General features: G+C 39.8%; 2 protein-coding genes across 3 annotated transcripts in view; one reads left to right on the forward strand and one right to left on the reverse strand.

The window, feature by feature from the left end:
- The window catches only part of tgs1 (trimethylguanosine synthase 1), a 45,379-nt gene extending 37,489 nt beyond the window's left edge, over positions 1–7,890 (forward strand). The window contains exons 12-15 of the mRNA XM_072363576.1: positions 961–1,107; positions 5,760–5,976; positions 6,662–6,740; positions 7,229–7,890. Coding sequence (XP_072219677.1) covers positions 961–1,107; positions 5,760–5,976; positions 6,662–6,740; positions 7,229–7,345 — 560 coding nt within the window. The 3' untranslated portion in view covers positions 7,346–7,890. The remainder of the gene's footprint in view (positions 1–960; positions 1,108–5,759; positions 5,977–6,661; positions 6,741–7,228) is intronic.
- A 2,530-nt stretch (positions 7,891–10,420) lies between these two features.
- cntnap2b (contactin associated protein 2b) overlaps positions 10,421–19,210 on the reverse strand; it is a 76,548-nt gene continuing 67,758 nt past the window's right edge. The window contains exons 19-26 of one of the 2 annotated variants that reach the window (XM_072363714.1): positions 17,546–17,782; positions 17,195–17,428; positions 16,979–17,112; positions 15,405–15,498; positions 14,403–14,633; positions 14,242–14,316; positions 11,918–12,143; positions 10,421–11,833 (exon numbers count right to left, since the gene is read on the reverse strand). In XM_072363714.1, coding sequence (XP_072219815.1) covers positions 11,944–12,143; positions 14,242–14,316; positions 14,403–14,633; positions 15,405–15,498; positions 16,979–17,112; positions 17,195–17,428; positions 17,546–17,782 — 1,205 coding nt within the window. In that variant the 3' untranslated portion in view covers positions 10,421–11,833; positions 11,918–11,943. Of the gene's footprint in view, positions 12,144–14,241; positions 14,317–14,402; positions 14,634–15,404; positions 15,499–16,978; positions 17,113–17,194; positions 17,429–17,545; positions 17,783–19,210 lie in introns of both variants that reach the window. The other variant, XM_072363713.1, reaches the window with a different exon arrangement.

A 19,210-nucleotide genomic window follows, 5' to 3' on the forward strand; every position in this document is an offset into this window, starting at 1 on the left:
GAGAAATCTTAAGTTAAAAAAAGTATTTATTAGTGGTCACATGTAAAGTATATGGCAGCGCTGGACTCGGAGTCCATTCTTCACATTTATCTCACAGAGGTTGTACTTACACTCGATCAGGTATAATTGGCCAGTTATTAGTGATGTGAGCAGGCCAACCACTGTCCTTTTCATGTTCTTTGGATGTGATAAACAACGTGTGTGTGTGTGTGTGTGTGTGTTGTTTTAGGCGTGTATCTAATGTACCAAGATAGTGAAGCTTCATCTGACCCAGTTATTTAGTCTAGTTATGTTATCTTAAAGTCTTGGACCAATCAAGGACATACATTGTGTGGAATGAGTGGAGTGGAAAAATACAAACTAGGAACATAGATTGTTTAGTGAACTACAGAATATGAATACATAATGTATAAGAACAAAGCCAATTATAACATTGTCCTGGTGGTTACGGTGTTTTCCACAAAGAAGTTAATGTAGTCGGTTACAGTTTGTTAGACTGTTAATGTCCTCAATATCTCAATACTTTTGAAGATGTAGTGTATCATCCATAACATCCTGACTTCAGACCCTTGACTGTGATGAAAAAGAATTCCATTAATTGGAAAAATGGAAGCATGGATGTAATGAGAAATTGACTGAAGGTTGCTGGAATTCAAGTTTAAATTTGACTGAAACGGGACATTTTTTAATTGTTTATAATGTCACGATTGAAACTAATGAAAAATGAAATCACGAGTTTATGCTCCTGATTCTGTTGTTATATTCTTTCAATATTCAAATGTATGATTTATAATTTGTTAGCATGGTGACTGCTTTTCATGAAGGTGATGTGGTATGCATGTAGTTTCCACAAACTTCTAAATGCTTTTGTTTGAAAAATGTGCACTTCCTTTTGTCAACCACACATTACTTAATATTTATGTTGTACTTTTCATCCACAAAATTCTCACACTGTTTCAGAGGGCTGGTTCTCTGTGACACCGGAGAGGATCGCTGAGCACATTGCTCTCAGAGTGGAACGCAACTTTTCTGACTCTCAGCTGGTCATAGATGCCTTCTGTGGAGTGGGAGGAAACGCGATCCAATTTGCCCTCACTGGAAAAAGAGGTACAAAAAATGAGTGTGCGTGAAGGTGAGAGTTTCTGCACTTTCATTCACTTCTTAAGAGTGTAATAAATCAGGAGGCTGACACCTTTTTCATTTTGTGTATTGAGTCAAGAATGGCAAATCAAATGCAGCGTATCAAGGGCCTTGTGTACAAAAAGTGGCGTACGCATTTTTTCACATCAACGATCAGATGTATCAATACTGAAATGACCGTGGAAATGTGCGGTGCCTCACGCCAACTTTAGGGCTGTCGTACGCATTTTTCTACAGCTGTTGATTCTTTGGCAACACTTAGAGGTGATGTTGGGAAACTGTTATAATAAATAAATGTGAACACAATTTCTCCTCAGACTAAGCGATGTGCACATCTGAGACACATGAACAATTAACACTGATTAACAATTAATACACCCATGTGTCTGCAATTACAGTTAGAGTGAATATAAAAGCATGTGCAAAGTGTTGCAATGCATTCCATTGAAAACAATGGCTGCTCTAGCGGTGTTGGAAGACATAGGAAATGGTGCAATTGGAAGAAAGTGTGTGTTCAGAGACAGACAGGATTTGCTGGCACATGATGACAACTGGCTCATCAGCCGTTTTGTGAGCAATCCTCCTGGAACTCTGCGCAGAGCAGCGGCTGCTGCTGGAGCGCAACCCAGCGAGGAGCCATGCGCTGCTTGTGCCACAGGTGACGTGCACACTGGGGTTTAAGCAACCGGCGCATTCCAGAGGGAGCTGGCCAACCGATTGGGACTGTGCCAGTCGACCCTGAGCCGAGCCATGCCAGCCGAGTGGGACGGAATTATCTGCATCTCAGCAGGTATATCAAATTGCCACAATGCAGTTGAACAGGCCAACATTGAAGCATAATTTGCAGCGAGAGACGGTTTTCTTAATTTAAACGGAGCTATCAACTGCGCACACATTGCTATAAAAGCGCCATCACGTGATGAATTTATATATCAATAGGAAACATTTTCAGTCCATCAATGTACAGATTGTATGTGATGCGCAAATGCTTTGTGGGGGGGGCCTGGTTCAACGCACAATTCATACATTCAGTAACAGAAATGTTGGGAACAGACTACAAGCTGGTTCTGTGTGCGATGGGTGGCTTCTTGGTGAGTAACTTTATTCATGTAATTGTCCTAATATTATTCCCCGTGACGTGCATTGAGCATGTGCGCCCCCAATTTCTATCCCGTCTTCACAGCATCACAGTTGGTGGTTAAAGTTAGTAACTTCCTGGTTAAACTACAGCTTAAGATCTTTATAACAAGCCCCTGATCGTCTCTGTGTGTAAATGTTAATAACCCTGTGCGTAAAGTGTTAAATGTCTTAATCAGCCTCACTTTTTCCCCGGCGCACTTCTGCACTGGTTACTGTATGAACAGTTTGTTGTGAGTTACACAAATACAGGTATTTACCTTTTAATCAGAGTCACCCACACTCCCACACCCACCACCCCTGAGAGAGCAGTGTCACCCATAGTTGTGCCGACTCTCTGTTCAAACAGCCCCCCCCCTCCCCCGCCTGTTTTGGCCACACTTCGGCGGTGGGCAGCCAGTCTCCGCTTCACATCCACCTTAATATCGGACCACTTCTTCTTCAACTCTGCTTGTGTGAGCTTCTCAGACCTCACAACATTAAAGGCCTCGCTCACGCTCTCCCACACACTGCTCTTATGTTTGCTGCTTATATCGTAGGACAGCGTGCCAAAGAGCACATTTTTACAGGCCTCCACTTCAGAAAGTAGCACCTCCATCTTGTTTTCTGTTAAGTTCTTCTTTTTCCCGTCTTACTCATTCTTTTTCTTTTCAAAAAATAATATCCTAGCTAAAGAAACCAACAGATTGCACCGAAACTTGTCTTCAGTCCAATCTCCCGTCCTGAGCGTGCCTGTAGCGACTGTGGAAAGGAACGACTTCCTTTTAGCAGGAAGAAACCTCTGGCAGAACCAGACTCAGGAAGAAACCTCTGGCAGAACCAGAACCAGGAAGGGTGGCCATCCGCCTCGACCAGCTGGGTTTTAAGAAGACAGAAAAGAGGGAAAAGAGGGGGGAAAAACACCATAACACCATTCAAAGGATACCTGTTGGAACAGGGAAGCACAAGTTAATAACCACAATAATGTCACATGTTCATAATATCATTTGAGAAATTAAACAGGGGGAAAAAGAGAGCAAAGTGAGGAAAGGTGTGACAGATGAGGTCCCCCAGCAGTCTAAGCCTATAGCAGCTTAACTATGGAATGTTTCAGGATTACCTGAGCCATCCCTAACTATAAGCTTTATCAAAAAGGAAAGTTTTAAGCCTAATCTTAAAAGTGGAAAGGGTGTCTGCTTCCCGGACATTTACTGGCAGCTTATTCCACAAGAGAGGGGCCTGATAACTGAAGGCTCTGCCTCCCATTCTACTTTTAGAAACTCTGGGAACAACAAGTAAACCTGCAGTTTGGGAGCGAAGTGCTCTGTTAGGAAAATATCTTACAATGAGATCTTTAAGATATGATGGAGGTCGGTCATTAAGAACTTTATATGTGAGAAGAAGAGTCTTAAATTCTATTCTGAATTTAACAGGGAGCCAATGAAGAGAAGCTAAAACTGGAGAAACATGATATCTCCTGTTAGTTCTCATCAGAACTCTGGCTGCAGCATTTTGGATCAGCTGGAGGCTTTTCAGAGAATATGTGGGACAGCCCAATAATAAGGAATTACAGTAGTCCAATCTTGAAGTAACAAATGCATGAACTAGTTTCTCTGCATCACCCTGAGACAGGATGTTCCTGATTTTAGCAATATTACGAAGGTGAAAGAAGGCAGTCCTAGAAACCAGTTTTATATGTGCATCAAATGATAAATTCTGGTCAAAAATAACTCCAAGGTTCCTCACTGTAGAACTAGAAGCCAAGGAAATACCATCTAGAGTAACTATATAACTAGACAATTTCTCCCTGAAGCGCTCAGGTCCAAAGAGAACAACTTCAGTTTTGTCTGAATTTAAAAGCAGACAGTTCTGAGTCATCCAGGTCTTTATGTCTTGAAGACAGGCTTGTAGTCTGACCAACCTATTGGTTTCATCTGGTTTCATAGATAAGTACAGCTGAGTATCATCAGCATAACAATGGAAATTTATGCCATGCTGTCTAATAATGTTACCTAATGGAAGCATGTATAAAGTAAAATAAATCGGTCCAAGCACAGAACCCTGAGGAACTCCATGACTTACTCTGGTGTGTGAGGAAGATTCTTCATTTACAAGAACACACTGGAATATATCAGATAAATATGACTTAAACCAGCCTAATGCAGTTCCTTTAATCCCAATAACATGTTCAAGTCTCTGTAACAGAATGCTGTGATCGATCGTATCAAATGCAGCACTGAGATCCAACAGGACAAGCACAGAAACAAGTCCGCTATCAGAGGCTAAGAGGAGATCATTGGTAACTTTCACCAGTGCGGTTTCTGTGCTATGATGCACTCTGAATCCTGACTGAAACAGATTATTTCTATGTAAATGATCGCAAAGTTGAACTGCAACTATTTTTTCAAGAACTTTAGACAAAAAAGGGAGATTGGATATAGGTCGATAATTAGCCAACACTTCTGAACCAAGAGTAGGTTTTTTTAACTAAAGGTTTAATTACAGCAACCTTAAAAGTCTGAGGTACATATCCTATCAACAAAGACCGATTGATCAAATCCAATATGGAAGTGTCAATTAAGGGGAAAACCTCCTTGAACAGTCTGGTTGGGATTGGGTCTAACATACAAGTTGATGGTTTAGAAGAGACTATTGCTGTTGTTAGCTCAGAAAGATCAACTGGACAGAAGCTGTCTAAATACAAATCAGGTTCTAAAGATACTTCTAAAGCTGCTCTGCTTGATGATACATCAGTGATAATAGTGGGAAGGATTCCATTAATCTTCTCTCTGATAGAAACTATTTTATTGATAAAGAATCTCATGAAATCATCACTGCTGAGAGTTAAAGGAATACATGGCTCAACAGAGCTCGGACTCTTTGTCAGCCTGGCAACAGTGCTGAAAAGAAACCTGGGATTATTCCTATTCTCTTCTATCAATAATGAATAATAAGCAGTTCTAGCTTTACGAAGGGCTTTCTTATACGTTATTAAACTATCTTTCCAGACTAATTGAGACTCTTCTAAATTAGAGGAACGCCACTGTCTCTCCAGCTTTCTTGCAGTCTGCTTTAACGCACGCAGCTGTGAATTATACCAAGGAGCCAACCTCTTCTGACTGATTACCTTCCTTTTCAGAGGGGCAACATTGTCCAGTGTTGTACGCATTGAAGCTATAGTGCTGTCAACAAGAGAGTCAAGTTCTACTGGAGTAATATTTAGCCGTTCTCTGTCATATCTGACACTGAGAGGCGATACTGAAAGATACTGAACCCCACATTGCTTTTGATGCATACAGCACTGTGTGAAAGTGTGGCATAGATAAAGCTCTGCGTAGCCTGTAACACTGTGTAGACTAAGAAGTACTGTGTGTGAGACCCTCATGTTTCTGAACTGCACTAACATGTATACAAATACATGTTTTTCCTGACCTTTCAGTCAGTCCAAGTTTATAAGTGTATTCACAGGCTCTCCCCTGTGTCCTGTTCTGTGATGCTCTCAGTCCTGGCCATTGATATAGATGCAGTGCGGCTGGACATGGCTCGACACAATGCTGCGGTTTACAGTGTCGCCGAACAGATCGACTTCGTGCAAGGGGACTTCCTTCAGCTGGCACCCTGTCTTCGTGGTGATGTAGTCTTCCTGTCGCCCCCATGGGGAGGACCAGACTACCTGAACGCTGACGTGTTTGACATTAGGACCATGATGGAACCTGATGGATATCCTTTTACAGAGCAGCATTTCAGATACATGAGTTACATGTGAGAGCTAAAGAAAAAAGAGAAGACTTGTTGCATGTCTGAGCAACTAAACTCAAACTGTGTCATTAAAATGTACATATATATATATGTTCAAACCTTTAATGAGTGTTCTCTCTTCCCTCCCTCATTTGATAGAATCATTATAATATATAATATAATATATATATATATATATATATATATATATGTATATGTATATATGTATATGTATATATGTATATGTATATATGTATATATGTATATATATATATGTATATATGTATATATATATATGTATATATATATATATATATATATATGTATATGTATATATATATATGTATATATATATATGTATATATATATATATATATATATATGTATATGTATATATGTATATGTATATATGTATATATATATATGTATATATATATATGTATATATATATATGTATATATATATATGTATATATATATATGTATATATATATATGTATATATATATGTTTGACAACGTCTTTTGATAGTTGTTCTAGGGTCTTTAGACGCATCTCTCACTAGTTTTATTTCCAGAGTCTTTGAAATCTTTCGCTTCCTACCTCTGCCAGACTTGTTCTGTACTGTGTGGCTCTCTTTGAATTTGTTTCATCCTTAACTGTATTCACATTTGATATTTTCAGCAAGGCCAAACAGATCTCGGAAAATATAGTGTTCTTCCTGCCTCGTAACGCCGATGTGGATCAGGTATGTATGGACACACGAGTGCTTTACAATCTAACAGTAGTACCATAAATCTGTTTCCAGTAGATGTTGGGGCTCTGACTCAGTATGGATTTTGTAAATATGAACAGAATTTAATTCTTTTGAAGATAATTTTATGTAAAGTAATTCTATTTATAACTGAAAAATATCATGAAGCTGAAAGTTCTTTATTTTAATGTTATTTTTTTCATTTGTATGTATAGTTTCCCAGTCCCTGTGGTTGCCGAAGCAACCAAAGAAAATTTGCTGTCTACTTGAGGCCAGGAGATTTCCGAAAAAAGATCAGACATATTTTTTGTACCGTTAGTCTTCACAAATGCAGTCAAAGCTGCTTCAGAGTTTTTGAGTCGCCCTCAATAAATCCCTGGCTTCCTAAATTGTCCCGCTTAGTCAGGTTATGGAACACAAACATTTCATAGAAAAGTGATTATAAGGAAAATGAACTTTTCTCTGTGTCCTCTTTGACACAGATCGCCTCTCTGGCAGGTCCGGGAGGGAAAGTGGAGGTGGAGCAGAACTTCCTCAACAACAAGCTGAAGACGGTGACTGCTTATTTCGGCAACTTGATAAAGTCAGACGGTTACTAAGCGTGGAAGAAGCAGATTTTTTTTTTTTTGGACCACAAATCTGCATTTACCCAAATTCTCTATTTCTTTGAATTCATCTTTGCAAGGATTCAAGAAATTCAAGTGTTTTTAAGTTTGGTGTATGTTGGTTGTTTCACTGTTGATATTTGATCTTTTTTATTGTACCTCTGGACTCAATGAAGGTTTTTAGGATGATGTTTTAGACAGATCACTCATTGTGTTGAGGTTTCTTTGCAGTTTGATATTCATTGTTCATAATGATGTCTAGATTTGTGACAAATTAAATGGGGAAAAAAAATTGTGTCTGTTACTCTCCTCCACATCCTTCACTGTCTTCTGTGGTGTTGCAAAAGTGTTAAGGTACTGATGAGGACTTATGGAAAGATGACTGCGCTACACTCATCTGACCAGGATGGGATTTAGGTCCGCAGCACTGAAACTACAGATGTTTCTCTTTGCTCTCCATGTACAGTGTCTTCCAGAAGTATTCACCCCCCTTGGCATTTTTCATGTTTTGTTGCCTCACAATCTGGAATTAAAATTGATTATTTGACAGTTTGCACCATTTCCTTTACAGAACATGCCTAAAACTTTGAAGATGTATTATTTTGTTACTGTGAAGCAAACACCAAATAGGACAAAATAACAGAAAACTTTAGCGTGCATAACTATTCACCCCCCCTAAAGTCAGTACTTTGTAGAGTCACCTTTTGTGGCAATTACAGCTGCAAGTCGCTTTGGATAAGTCTCCAAGAGCTTGCCACAGGGATTTTTGCCCATTCCTCAAGGCAAAACTGCTGCAGCTCCTTCATGTTGGATGGTTTTCACTTGGGGACAGCAATCTTCAAGTCTAACCACAGATTCTCAATTGGATTGAAGTCGGCCATTCCAGCTCATTTAAATGTTTCCCCTTAAACCACTCGAGTGTTGCTTTAGCAGTATTCTTCAGGTCACCGTCCTGCTGGAAGGTGAACCTCCATCCCAGTCTCAAATCACAGGCAGACTGACACAGGTTTTGTTGAAGAATATCCCTGTATTTAGCACCATCCATCTTTCCCTCAACTCAGACCAGTTTCCCAGTCCCTGCTGCTAAAAAACATCCCCACAGCATGATGCTGACACCACCATGTTGAAGCTCATCGAGAGAATGCCAAGAGTGGGCAAAGCAGTAATCAGAGCAAAGGGTGGCTATTTTGAAGAAACATGTAAAAATATAAATAATATTCGCTCCCAAACTGCAGGTTATAATATAATATAAAAATATAAAACATGTTTTCAGCTATTTCACCTTTTTTTTCTTAAGTACATAACTCCATGTGTTCATTAATAATTTTGATTACTTCAGTGAGAATCTACAATGTAAATAGTCATGAAAATAAAGAGTGCATTGAATGAGGTGTGTCCAAACTTTTGGCCTGTACCATATGTTAAATTCTCTTTAATCCGAGATGTGTGCCAATAAGATGGATGAAGAAGAAAAAGAAAGAAACTTACAATGCAAAAAAAGTTACTTTTCATGTATACTTTTACTTTGTAAAGTTTTATTGTGGTAGGAATAAAGGAAAAAATTAAGCCCATTTGGGGCATTTTCGATTAGTGTATATCATTCCCGTATTCAAATTAATTTTCAAAGAAACGTGTAATACAAAAAATGTTACTTTTCATGGGTACGTTCATTGTATAAAGTTTAATTTTGATAGGAGTAAAGGAAAAAAAATAGCCCCACTGGGGTGTATTGTTGTCTGGCCACACATCTCGGAATAATGAGAATTTAACATATTTCCTCAACTAGGATTTCTTAAGACTTTTAGTATGTTGTTCTGGACACCTCACAGAAATGATCTAAGCTGAAAGAATTATTTTACAATTATTCTGTGGTAAAACGCTACTTTGCCTGGACTATAATGGTACAGCTTTATTATCAATCGTTCAGATTTTGCTTCAGTTTCCTTTGGTTGGCTGAACTTTTACTGTCATGATATCATTAAAGAAATTAGTTTTTGCTGAACACGATTTTGTATGACTGGCGACCTGTCCAGGGTGAACCCCGCCTCTCACCTGATGACCGCTGGGATAGGCTCCAGCCCCCCCGCGGCCCGACCGATGAATTAAGCGGGTACAAAAGATGGATGGATGGATGATTTTGTGTGAATTTGCCTGATCCTTATCCTCCTGCAGGTCTTTTGTGAGGGATTCTCCTGTATGACAATTTACTCACCGTGTTTGTTTCAATCACTAATTTCACCTCTTGCTTGGCAAAGCCTCGATGAGGAGGTCTGGCTGTTTCTTATTGGAATTAATATATTTGATCAAGACAGAAAAAGAAGAGAAAATAAATAATCCTTCACCAAAGATTCACCTCGTGCGACCGAAACAGGAGTTGCAGGTCCACAGAACGTGCTTTATTCTGCTAGATGAAACTTGCAGGCTGCATACAGCTAAGAAATGTTTAAATATTATCAAGTCATTGGTAATACGCTGATAAATGGATCATTTTTTGCTTGAATCTTTTCTCAGACTATGACTGAGGATAATTCTCAGGTGAAAATTTAAAAAAAAAAGAAAAAGTGCTTCACATCTAGCCAAAATATTCTAATATAGCATATAGCTAATTCCTCAAAGTATCATCATGCAAATGTCTTTTTCTGTCATAACCTGGTGGCATTTCTCCCATTTTCTTTCTTCCAACACCTCATCTTCCTTTCAATCTCTCTGTAGTTTCTTAAAAATGAAACATCACTCAGTGTAGGATTGGTACTTCTCTTTTACTGGTCTTTCATTAAAGAGGCATATTTTTCAGATAATGACACAAGCACAAAGAATGAGAAATCAGCTATTAAAAGAACAGTTTGGCCAAGTTTTCTACATAGAACATAAAGAAAAAGCAATGTGATGCTACGATGGCTCATCAAACAGTAAGATCTTTGTCATTCAGTGTCAAACAGCATGCCATTGCTCAGTAGTGTAATCAAACTAATACAAATGCAGTACAATCAAATGTCAGGAAGTAAGCTATAAGTGAGTATGTTGGTAACAAACATTCTTTTGAAGAAACATCTTCATTAAATTCAGGCATTTTTACAAGAGTCTTTTATGTACATCTGAAAGATATTAAATGTGTTTGACAAGAGTCTCATTTTCAGTCAACAGTTTATGCACAATTTGATTTTCCTGGGAGGTTTATGCTACCGGTAACATTAAAAAAAATTCTCAAGATGATGGTTTAAACATTTGGACAGTTAGTTTCAGATTAACTTGACAGATGTAAGACATCAGGTAAAACCTGGTCCAACACGAGCAAACAGTGCTGTTATGCTAACGTCAAACAAGGGGAAGAGAAAGACTACGTTACATAAAAATAAGAGATGCTCTGTAAGTGGGGGGACTAACCCTTGGTGTGGTTCCATCCATTTGGAAAGCTAATCTGAAATTAACTTTTAAAAGTCCGCTGAATAGAAATTGTGCATCTGTAAAAACTCAATCAACTGCTTTGAATAGTCTAAGAAGTAGGTGTAGACTATGTTATGAAATAAAAACAGAAGTAGCCACGAACTTTGAGAAAGAACTAAAGAAAATGAGAAATTAGGTATTCTGTGATTATTTTTTCATGTGAGCTCCATGTGTAGCCACAATTTCTTTGGGAAAACCATAAAATCCCCTCTAGTGAGGGTAGAAACATTTCTTACTCCCTGTGCTAAGCCGTGCTGAACTTCTCCCTACCCGTGTTCCTGTTCTAGTCTCGGTTAGAAGACACATGAGAACATACCCAACATGTTCCTGTGTTTATGTTGAAAGGGTATTTTTGAAAAGCGGATGTGTAAACTAGGGTTGTGTTACCAGTGGCAGAAAGTCATTAACAACTGACAACCTGAGATAAGAACTTGAAGGACGCCGCTGATTCCTAAGCAGAATTCACCCCCGAACCCCTAAATTTGTCAGGAAAACAGTGAAAAGAGCCAATCATGAAGACTTTCAGTTCTATAGATTCAAGAATAAAAAGAAGACTGACACGGAAAGTCATGTCCTACCAGCAAACCAGTGCACACACACACAAAATGCTAAATGTCAGCCAGAAATATTAAAATGAGGCAGATGATCAAACAGAATTTCAACAGAAAAAGTCAATCATGCACATTGCTACACACAAATTTCATCATTCATTATTATCAATCATTGGCGTCATAATTTAAAAACACAAGCATATCACACTAAACCATAAAGACATTAATGTATGAAAATAGAAATAAAAAAAGGGTTTTTATGAAAATACATTAAAAATGAATAAATTGAGTTCAACGGAAATTGTATTCACAACGATATGCACAAAATTCTGAATTGTGAGCTGCTGAACACGACTCATCCAAGCCTATAACATTATGGCACCGTCTCTCGAAGGTTGTCGCTGCTTCCTCAAATCAGCAGAACACACTCCACGTCATGACATGAGCTCTGCCAGGTAGCCCTGTGCCTTGTGCTATCACACCCTCTCTGTAAAATAAGTTGCTCATACATCATCGAGGCTCCACGGCCTCACTAATACTCCCTAAGCATAAAAAACTACAAATATCTCACCGCCGACTCGTCGTCTTTTCCAGGGTTCAGATGAACCACTCTTTCTTGCTCTCGTCAATGGTTTCGGTGAAGGCTGGGTCATTGACAATGATTGCAGCGTCGGCACAGTCTGCCGACTCTGCTCCCTTGGCCTCATTAGTGTGGTACGAGCCTTTATGACGGAACATGTGACGGATCACAATCACCATGATGCACAGGACAGTGAAGATCACCATGGAGATGATGCCTGAAAAAGTAGGTCAGTAAAGTCAGTAGGAGTACAGTGAGATGCTGTTTCATGACCCATAACAAATCATATTGTCATTTATCACCTGTCCCCATCTTATAGTTAAAGTAGCCAGAAACTGGAAGTCCTGCTGTAAATAAAGTGAACAATCGACATCAGATCTCTGATTCTTCGTATTAACTCTGCCACAGGTATTACTGTGGAGTTGAACCTGCTTTTTGGTTCCGGGTGTCCCTGCTGCTGCAGCAATTCAGCTTTATTTGAGATGAAACAGTCTCTTTGGCCTGCCTGAAGAAGTGTTAACCTAACTGATCGGAGTGAATTCTTTTTATTCAGGATTAACTTTGTCATCAGTTACTGAAATGCTATTATTCCTATGAAGTTGTTAGCTTTCAGATGTTTAATGTCCATTCAGTGTTCAAACTGGTCAAGTACTGATGTAACAACAACACAATAAGCATGGAGTATGGAAGATTTAGTTTGGGGCGTGAAGAAGGTGACTCCTGGAAGGCGACAGCTGCCAGGAGATGCTGGAGGTTTCAGGCTGACGCAGCTCTCCTCCACGGTTTCATCCTGTAGTAATTCAGCTTTTGTCTGGTCTCTGAGTAAACAGATGATTGATGTTGGTAGTTTCCGTCTTTCAGTAGTTTTGTTTTTAACTTGTTCAGGCAAATTCCATCTGTCTGTCTGACACCAAGAAGCTGTGCCAGAAAGGATGAATGATCAAAAGTTCCACCTCAGTTAAACACCTCAGCCTTTACAGAGCAAACTGTTTTTAAAAAAGAAATGAAGATAAGACTGGATGTGCAGCCAGACAAAACTGAAGTTGTTCTCTTTGGACCTGAGCGCTTCAGGGAGAAATTGTCTAGTTATATAGTTACTCTAGATAGTATTTCCTTGGCTTCTAGTTCTACAGTGAGGAACCTTGGAGTTATTTTTGACCAGAATTTATCATTTGACGCACATATAAAACTGGTTTCTAGGACTGCCTTCTTTCACCTTCGTAATATTGCCAAAATCAGGAACATCCTGTCTCAGGGTAAAACTTTCCTTTTCGATAAAGCTTATAGTTAGGGATGGCTCAGGTAATCCTGAAACATCCCATAGTTAAGCTGCTATAGGCTTAGACTGCTGGGGGACCTCATCTGTCACACCTTTCCTCACTTTGCTCTCTTTTCCCCCTGTTTAATTTCTCAAATGATTTTATGTACATGTGACATTATTGTGGTTAATAACTTGTGTTTCCCTGTTCCAACAGGTATCCTTTGAATGGCGTTATGGTGTTTTTCCCCCCTCTTTTCCCTCTTTTCTGTCTTCTCAAACCCCAGCTGGTCGAGGCGGATGGCCACCCTTCCTGAGTCTGGTTCTGCCAGAGGTTTCTTCCTGTTAAAAGGGAGCCGTTCCTTTCCACAGTCGCCACAGGCACGCTCAGGACGGGAGATTGGACTGAAGACAAGTTTCGGTGCAATCTGTTGGTTTCCTTAGCTAGGATATTATTTTTTGAATTGGCTCTATATGAATTAATTGGATTATGATTACAATTAATTGAATTCCTATTGGCTTGAATTGGACTATATTACTTAAGTGCCTTGAGATGACAATTGTTGTAATCTGGCGCTATATAAATAAAACTGAATTGAATTGAACTGAATATCTGGTGTGATAAATGTCCTTGGGAAAGCAGACCACTTTGTGCTCCTGCCGCTTCCATCTTTTACAGCTAAATCACCCAGAATTAAAGTCTGAGGCCAAGTCAGCATCTTTCCCTGCAGCCCTTACTGCCTGATTTCCTCTCTCATCTCACTCTCTGGCTTGATGCTGAATGGCCACTCAGGTCATCAGACAAGATTTCAGTGGAAAAACCCTGAAAATGTTGCTTTCTCAACAAAAGATTAGTCCCAGTGAGTTATAAGTTTCCAGAGGTCAATACTAACAGGCCAACATAAAAGAAAAAGCAAAAAAAGAAAGGCTTGGCCTGAGAGCAAGTCTCTAACTGCAGATCAGCTTAGTAGCATCACAGTAGATAATGAATCAAAGATTCAAAGTTGTTTCCCCAACACCATTCTTTCAACATGGAGAACCTTTAAATCATATTTACCTCCGATTACGGCCGAGTTGCGATCGACACCATCATCACTTGCCTTTTCTTCTTTGAAGGGGAAAACAGCTCCAGCTGTGGACAAAGTGAATATATGTTATTCATATGACCTCTGAGAGGCACTGTTTTTTTAAAACGTGTGTGTGTGTGTGTGTGTTTACCAGCTTCTATGTGCCAGGGGTCATTGACAGAGGCCAAGGGTGAGATGGTCAGGGGTGAGGCGCCACAGTTGGACGGGACCAGTATTCCATGGGTGCTGACGGGAGCCGTCATGCTCGAGCGCAGTGCAGCTTTCAGTGGTGCCACACTGTTCAACTGAACTCTGGACAGGCAGCCCACAAAACCCGGTGTGTTGTAGCGTTCAATTAGGATGGGGTCGATCTGTCCCGTTTCTACAAGAAAAAAGACACATTCAGACCAACTCATTTCAAAATTGTACAAAAGCAACATCTCAAATGTTAAATGTATTTTCATTTTGAAATGGATGTAGGCAGCGATGGGCGAAACATAACACTTCAAAAGTTGTGTCAGTAAAATGATCAATAAATGATCTAAATGCATGAGCAGCAGGTCAGTAACATCAAAGTGCCCCACAGGTGCTGAGTAGGAACAACTGTCTGTGAACATGGCTCATTGCTTCGCTGCATTAATGTCAGCTCAAACTCTACGGAGCAAAGAGAACACCATATCAATAGGATCAAATTGCTGCCACAAACTCCATTCTAAATGGATCCAAGCACAATTCAAATGCACTGAGAATTATTTGAAATGCTCTGACAAATCAAATTTTGACTGTTTTGGCAAAAAAAGTTGAAAATAAAATGAAATCATAACTAAGGCCAAATGATAATCAGAATTAATTTTTTTTATTATTTAAAGTAGATATATGTAGAATAGTATCTGGTTTACATCCACAGTGAGGGCTGTCTGACCAAGAAGAAGTGTGATGAAGTGCTCCAGCAACTCAACTGCTTCTGTGCCTTTTCAGCACATCTACATACAGAACATTGTTCTAGTTTAATGGTTCTGAAAAACAGGAAGGTTTTGTTCATCACTGGCTTTTCAGTTCTCACACATATGATTTACAATACAGCTGTCACGTGGTAATTAATCACAAAACAATGTGCACACACACCCACTACTCATCTACTTTACATGCTTACCAAAGACTTTTCCAAGAAAGATACTTTTGACCAAGTTGAAGTGAGTGTCAGAGGCCTCGGGCAGGGTGTACGTGAATAAGGGGTAGTGATCAAGCTGAAGAACATAGACAGAAGAAAGAAAAAGTTCAATATTTCATTTCCATCAGTGTCGCTCAAACTGAAGCTGAGGAGCGGCTTGTTGGTTTCACTGAGCCTGAATCCAACTTGATTTAGAAATAGATGGAGTAAGATGGACACAAGCTAAGCTAGTTATACCTAAATGCAAAAGAAAAGAAAGTTTCTATGTTCTCATGTCTGTGTACGTTTGATCAAAGCTTTGCATTTAGTGGCTCGGATATTTATAATATCTTCATATTTTATCTTCTATACTGTGCTTCTAGTCTTGGGAGTGCAGTTAGAAATGAGCCAGTAGTTCTGGTAGAAGTGTATCTGTTATCTAATAAGATTAATGTTGTTGTTGTTCACGTCCCTTATAAATAACACAACAAACAGTGATACATATCAAGTCCTTTTCACATATGCAACATTAATAGCTTCATCAATCTGCTATACCATTTTTTTGCCACATGATGAGGCAATGTAGTCTCCGGTTGCCACCAGAAGAAGAGGAAGCAGTTTTCTGTTGCAGGAAGACGATTCAGCTCAGGAGTGAAGCACGAAAATTAATTCAACTGTCAGTGTTGTAGTGCGGAGCCCAGTAAGGAGGTCCTTACGCTGTTTTTTTCAGTCCCATTCACATTTAGCTTAAAGGGGAAGTTCGCTTTTTTTAAACCTGGAGCTTATTTCTGGCATGAAATACGTTCATCTACTCACCGACAACAGTTTGGTGAAAGTCGGATTTTATGCCAGAAGTTTAAAAAACAAACTTTCCCTTTAAATAATGCTCAATAAAGTATATCACATGTAGAATAGATACAGTAACACGTTTTTTCCCAAATTATTTTATGTAACAGTTCCCCACAAAATATTCCAAATAGTTTCTAAAAAAGATAAACAAAGTAATGTGTGTTCATCCCTTTTGCTTTTAAGTCCTAAATAATTACTTGGTGCAAAGAACTACCTTCAGAAGTAAAAGTCACGATTAGTGTCACGATCTCAGCATATATATATATATATATATATATATATATATATATACACACCTGTTGTGAAAGAGTTGGTACAGCACATTGAAGACCAAAGAGGTCTCAAAAAAGATCAGGGACAAAGCTTTGGAGAGTTTAGGGTTTGGTTAAAAGCAATATCAAAACTCAAATTATCCCTTAGATCGTGCCGATCAAAAGTATTACTCGAAAATGGAAAGAATCTGGCATTACAGCCAACTTGACAAGAAAGGCCAGATCGCCAAAAGACACCAATAAGGCAAGTAGAGCGTTAATCACAGAGGCACTCTACAAGAAAAACTGGAGTGTTTGTACATGGGACCACTTTAAAGCACTTCATGAAGGGCTTCTCTAGCCTTGTTGAAGCCTCATTCACATAGATTCAGATCAGATACCTTCACTCAGACACAATTTTCAGCATAGATTCTTATTATACAGATATTAAGCACAGAACGAGCTGGGGGCACTAACCTGCAGTCTTATCTCCCTTAAGTTCCTAGTTATATTGACAGAGTGTGGCTGTCCATTCGCCATGTTACGATGATCAACATCTATGGTGTAAGGTTCTGTCAGTCCCCCAAGACTGTAGCGAATCTGGAGAGTGCCTACTCGAACACACACACACTTACATTATATATATATATATTTATTTGAAAATTGAATAAGATACAATGCAGATGACGTCACCATTGTGTCTGAGCACCACAGCTACATAGTCCTGGGTCCTAGCACTAATGTAGACCAGGATGCTAGGAGCACTGTAGGTGCTGAAGCTGAACACCAGCACCTCCTGAGTAAGGTTGGCTTCACTTGGAATACCAACACCAGATGAGCTTTTCACACCCCCCAGCAAAGATGGTCCTGCATCTGGCAGGAAGTCATAACGCACAAGGGTTCCCGTTTCAAAATAGCCTCCAACATCTGGCACACATAAGCATCCATATGTGCACACCCACAGCAGCAGGAAAAGAAGAAAGAAGAACAATTACTAACCATGCAACTGAACTTGATGTAATCAAATTTACTCATACTCCATACCATCGGTGCAGAAGGGTCCATCATATGCAGTGAGGGAGCAGTCACAGGAGTATCCATTATATTGCTCCACACACTTCCCTCCATTTCTGCAGTGCATCCTGTAACTGCTGCAGTGGCCCTGACAGCCTGGATTCACCCCTGGAGTCATCTTTGCTCTCTCTTCCAGGTCATAGATTGCACCATTTATCTTGAGAGCCCGCATGCAGCCCAAGACACCTCTCTGACCACTGGAAGCACCTGGCACACAAGGCATGAAGCATATTTTCAGTTTTTAGTAATCAGACCTCACCTGTATCATGGAATCTTTATAAACACATATATATGTACAATATAAATACAGACTCATTAGGAACCATGTGCGAATCATATTCATGCTGGTGAACAGCGCAGACATAGCTCACCCATGCCATGTCTGAGCTGATTTGACTCAAACCCAATGCTCATGTACATTTGTGAAAGGCCATGGCCATTTCATAGAAGTATGTCTCAGGAAATTAGAAGGAAAAGTTTTTTCTGTAACAAACCTGTTGCTGACGATACAGTTGCTGTTTCACCTCGTGTTCACGTTAGCAACCATCTCCATTCTCCAGTGAACGCAGGATACGTGAGGTAGCCATGATAAACCCATGTACACGTAATAATAATAATACACTTTATTTATAACGCACTACATTTACAACAAAATCTCAAAGTGCTACAGTGGGATAAAAGGAAACTAATAAAAATATAAACCGGGACAGTAAAATGCAAATAAAATGCACAAATTAAAGTAGTGAGGCCATTAAATAGAAAAAGAAATAAAATCAGAACAGAGCATTTAAAAGGGAGATCATTACAAACATTGGGTGAAAAGAAAGGGTTTCAGGCCTGTGGAGGCAGCGTGTTCCACAGCCGAGGGGCAGCGCAACAAAAGGCCCGGTCGTAGTGAACAGCAACTGTATTTGACGCTTAAGTTGCAGCAATTGCATCATCTGACTGAGCACACAAAAGGTCAGCACAGTGTGGAGTCAAAGGATCATGAAAAGTCACACACACATAGAACAATGGCGGTAGAAGAGGCCTCAGGAGCTTCTGTGATGTGCGTCTGAATATGGCTTGACTTCACATCTGGAAATTTACAGGAGGTTTGCATCTGTATATAATGGGCAAAATGGGAGCATCTAGATTATTTGTGGATTGGGTGGTCGTGGTGGTCCAATCCCCGGCTGCTTGAACTAGTTTTTGGGACATTAAACATCACTTCACTGGTGGGGAAGAAGCCCAAGCTTGTGTGGCAGGTTGAGAGATACCAGCTAGATATAGTTGGGCTCACCTCGATGCACACCAGAGGTTCTAGAACCAATCTTCTGAAGAGAGGCTGGACGTTATTCCACTCTGAAGTTGCCCTGGGTGAGAGGTGGTGGCTTACTTAAAGCCCCATGTCTCTGCTCAAATGTTGGAGTTTTCCCTGGTGGACAAGAGGGTGGTCTTCCTGTGCTTCCGGTCAGGGAAAGGGCTCCGACTCTTATTTGTTTTGAGAATGACACGTGGATTGGGGCAGCGTCTGCAGTGCTATGGATGTTGTTCGTAGTGGTGGAAAGAGAGCTGAGTCGGAAGGCAAAGCCGTCATTTACCAGTCCATCTATGTACCAGCACTCACTTGTGGTCACAAACGGTTGAGTAGTG

This window comes from Leuresthes tenuis, unplaced genomic scaffold, assembly GCF_036924035.1.
Source record: "Leuresthes tenuis unplaced genomic scaffold, fLeuTen1.0.hap1 SCAF_14, whole genome shotgun sequence".
Lineage (NCBI taxonomy): Eukaryota > Metazoa > Chordata > Actinopteri > Atheriniformes > Atherinopsidae > Leuresthes > Leuresthes tenuis.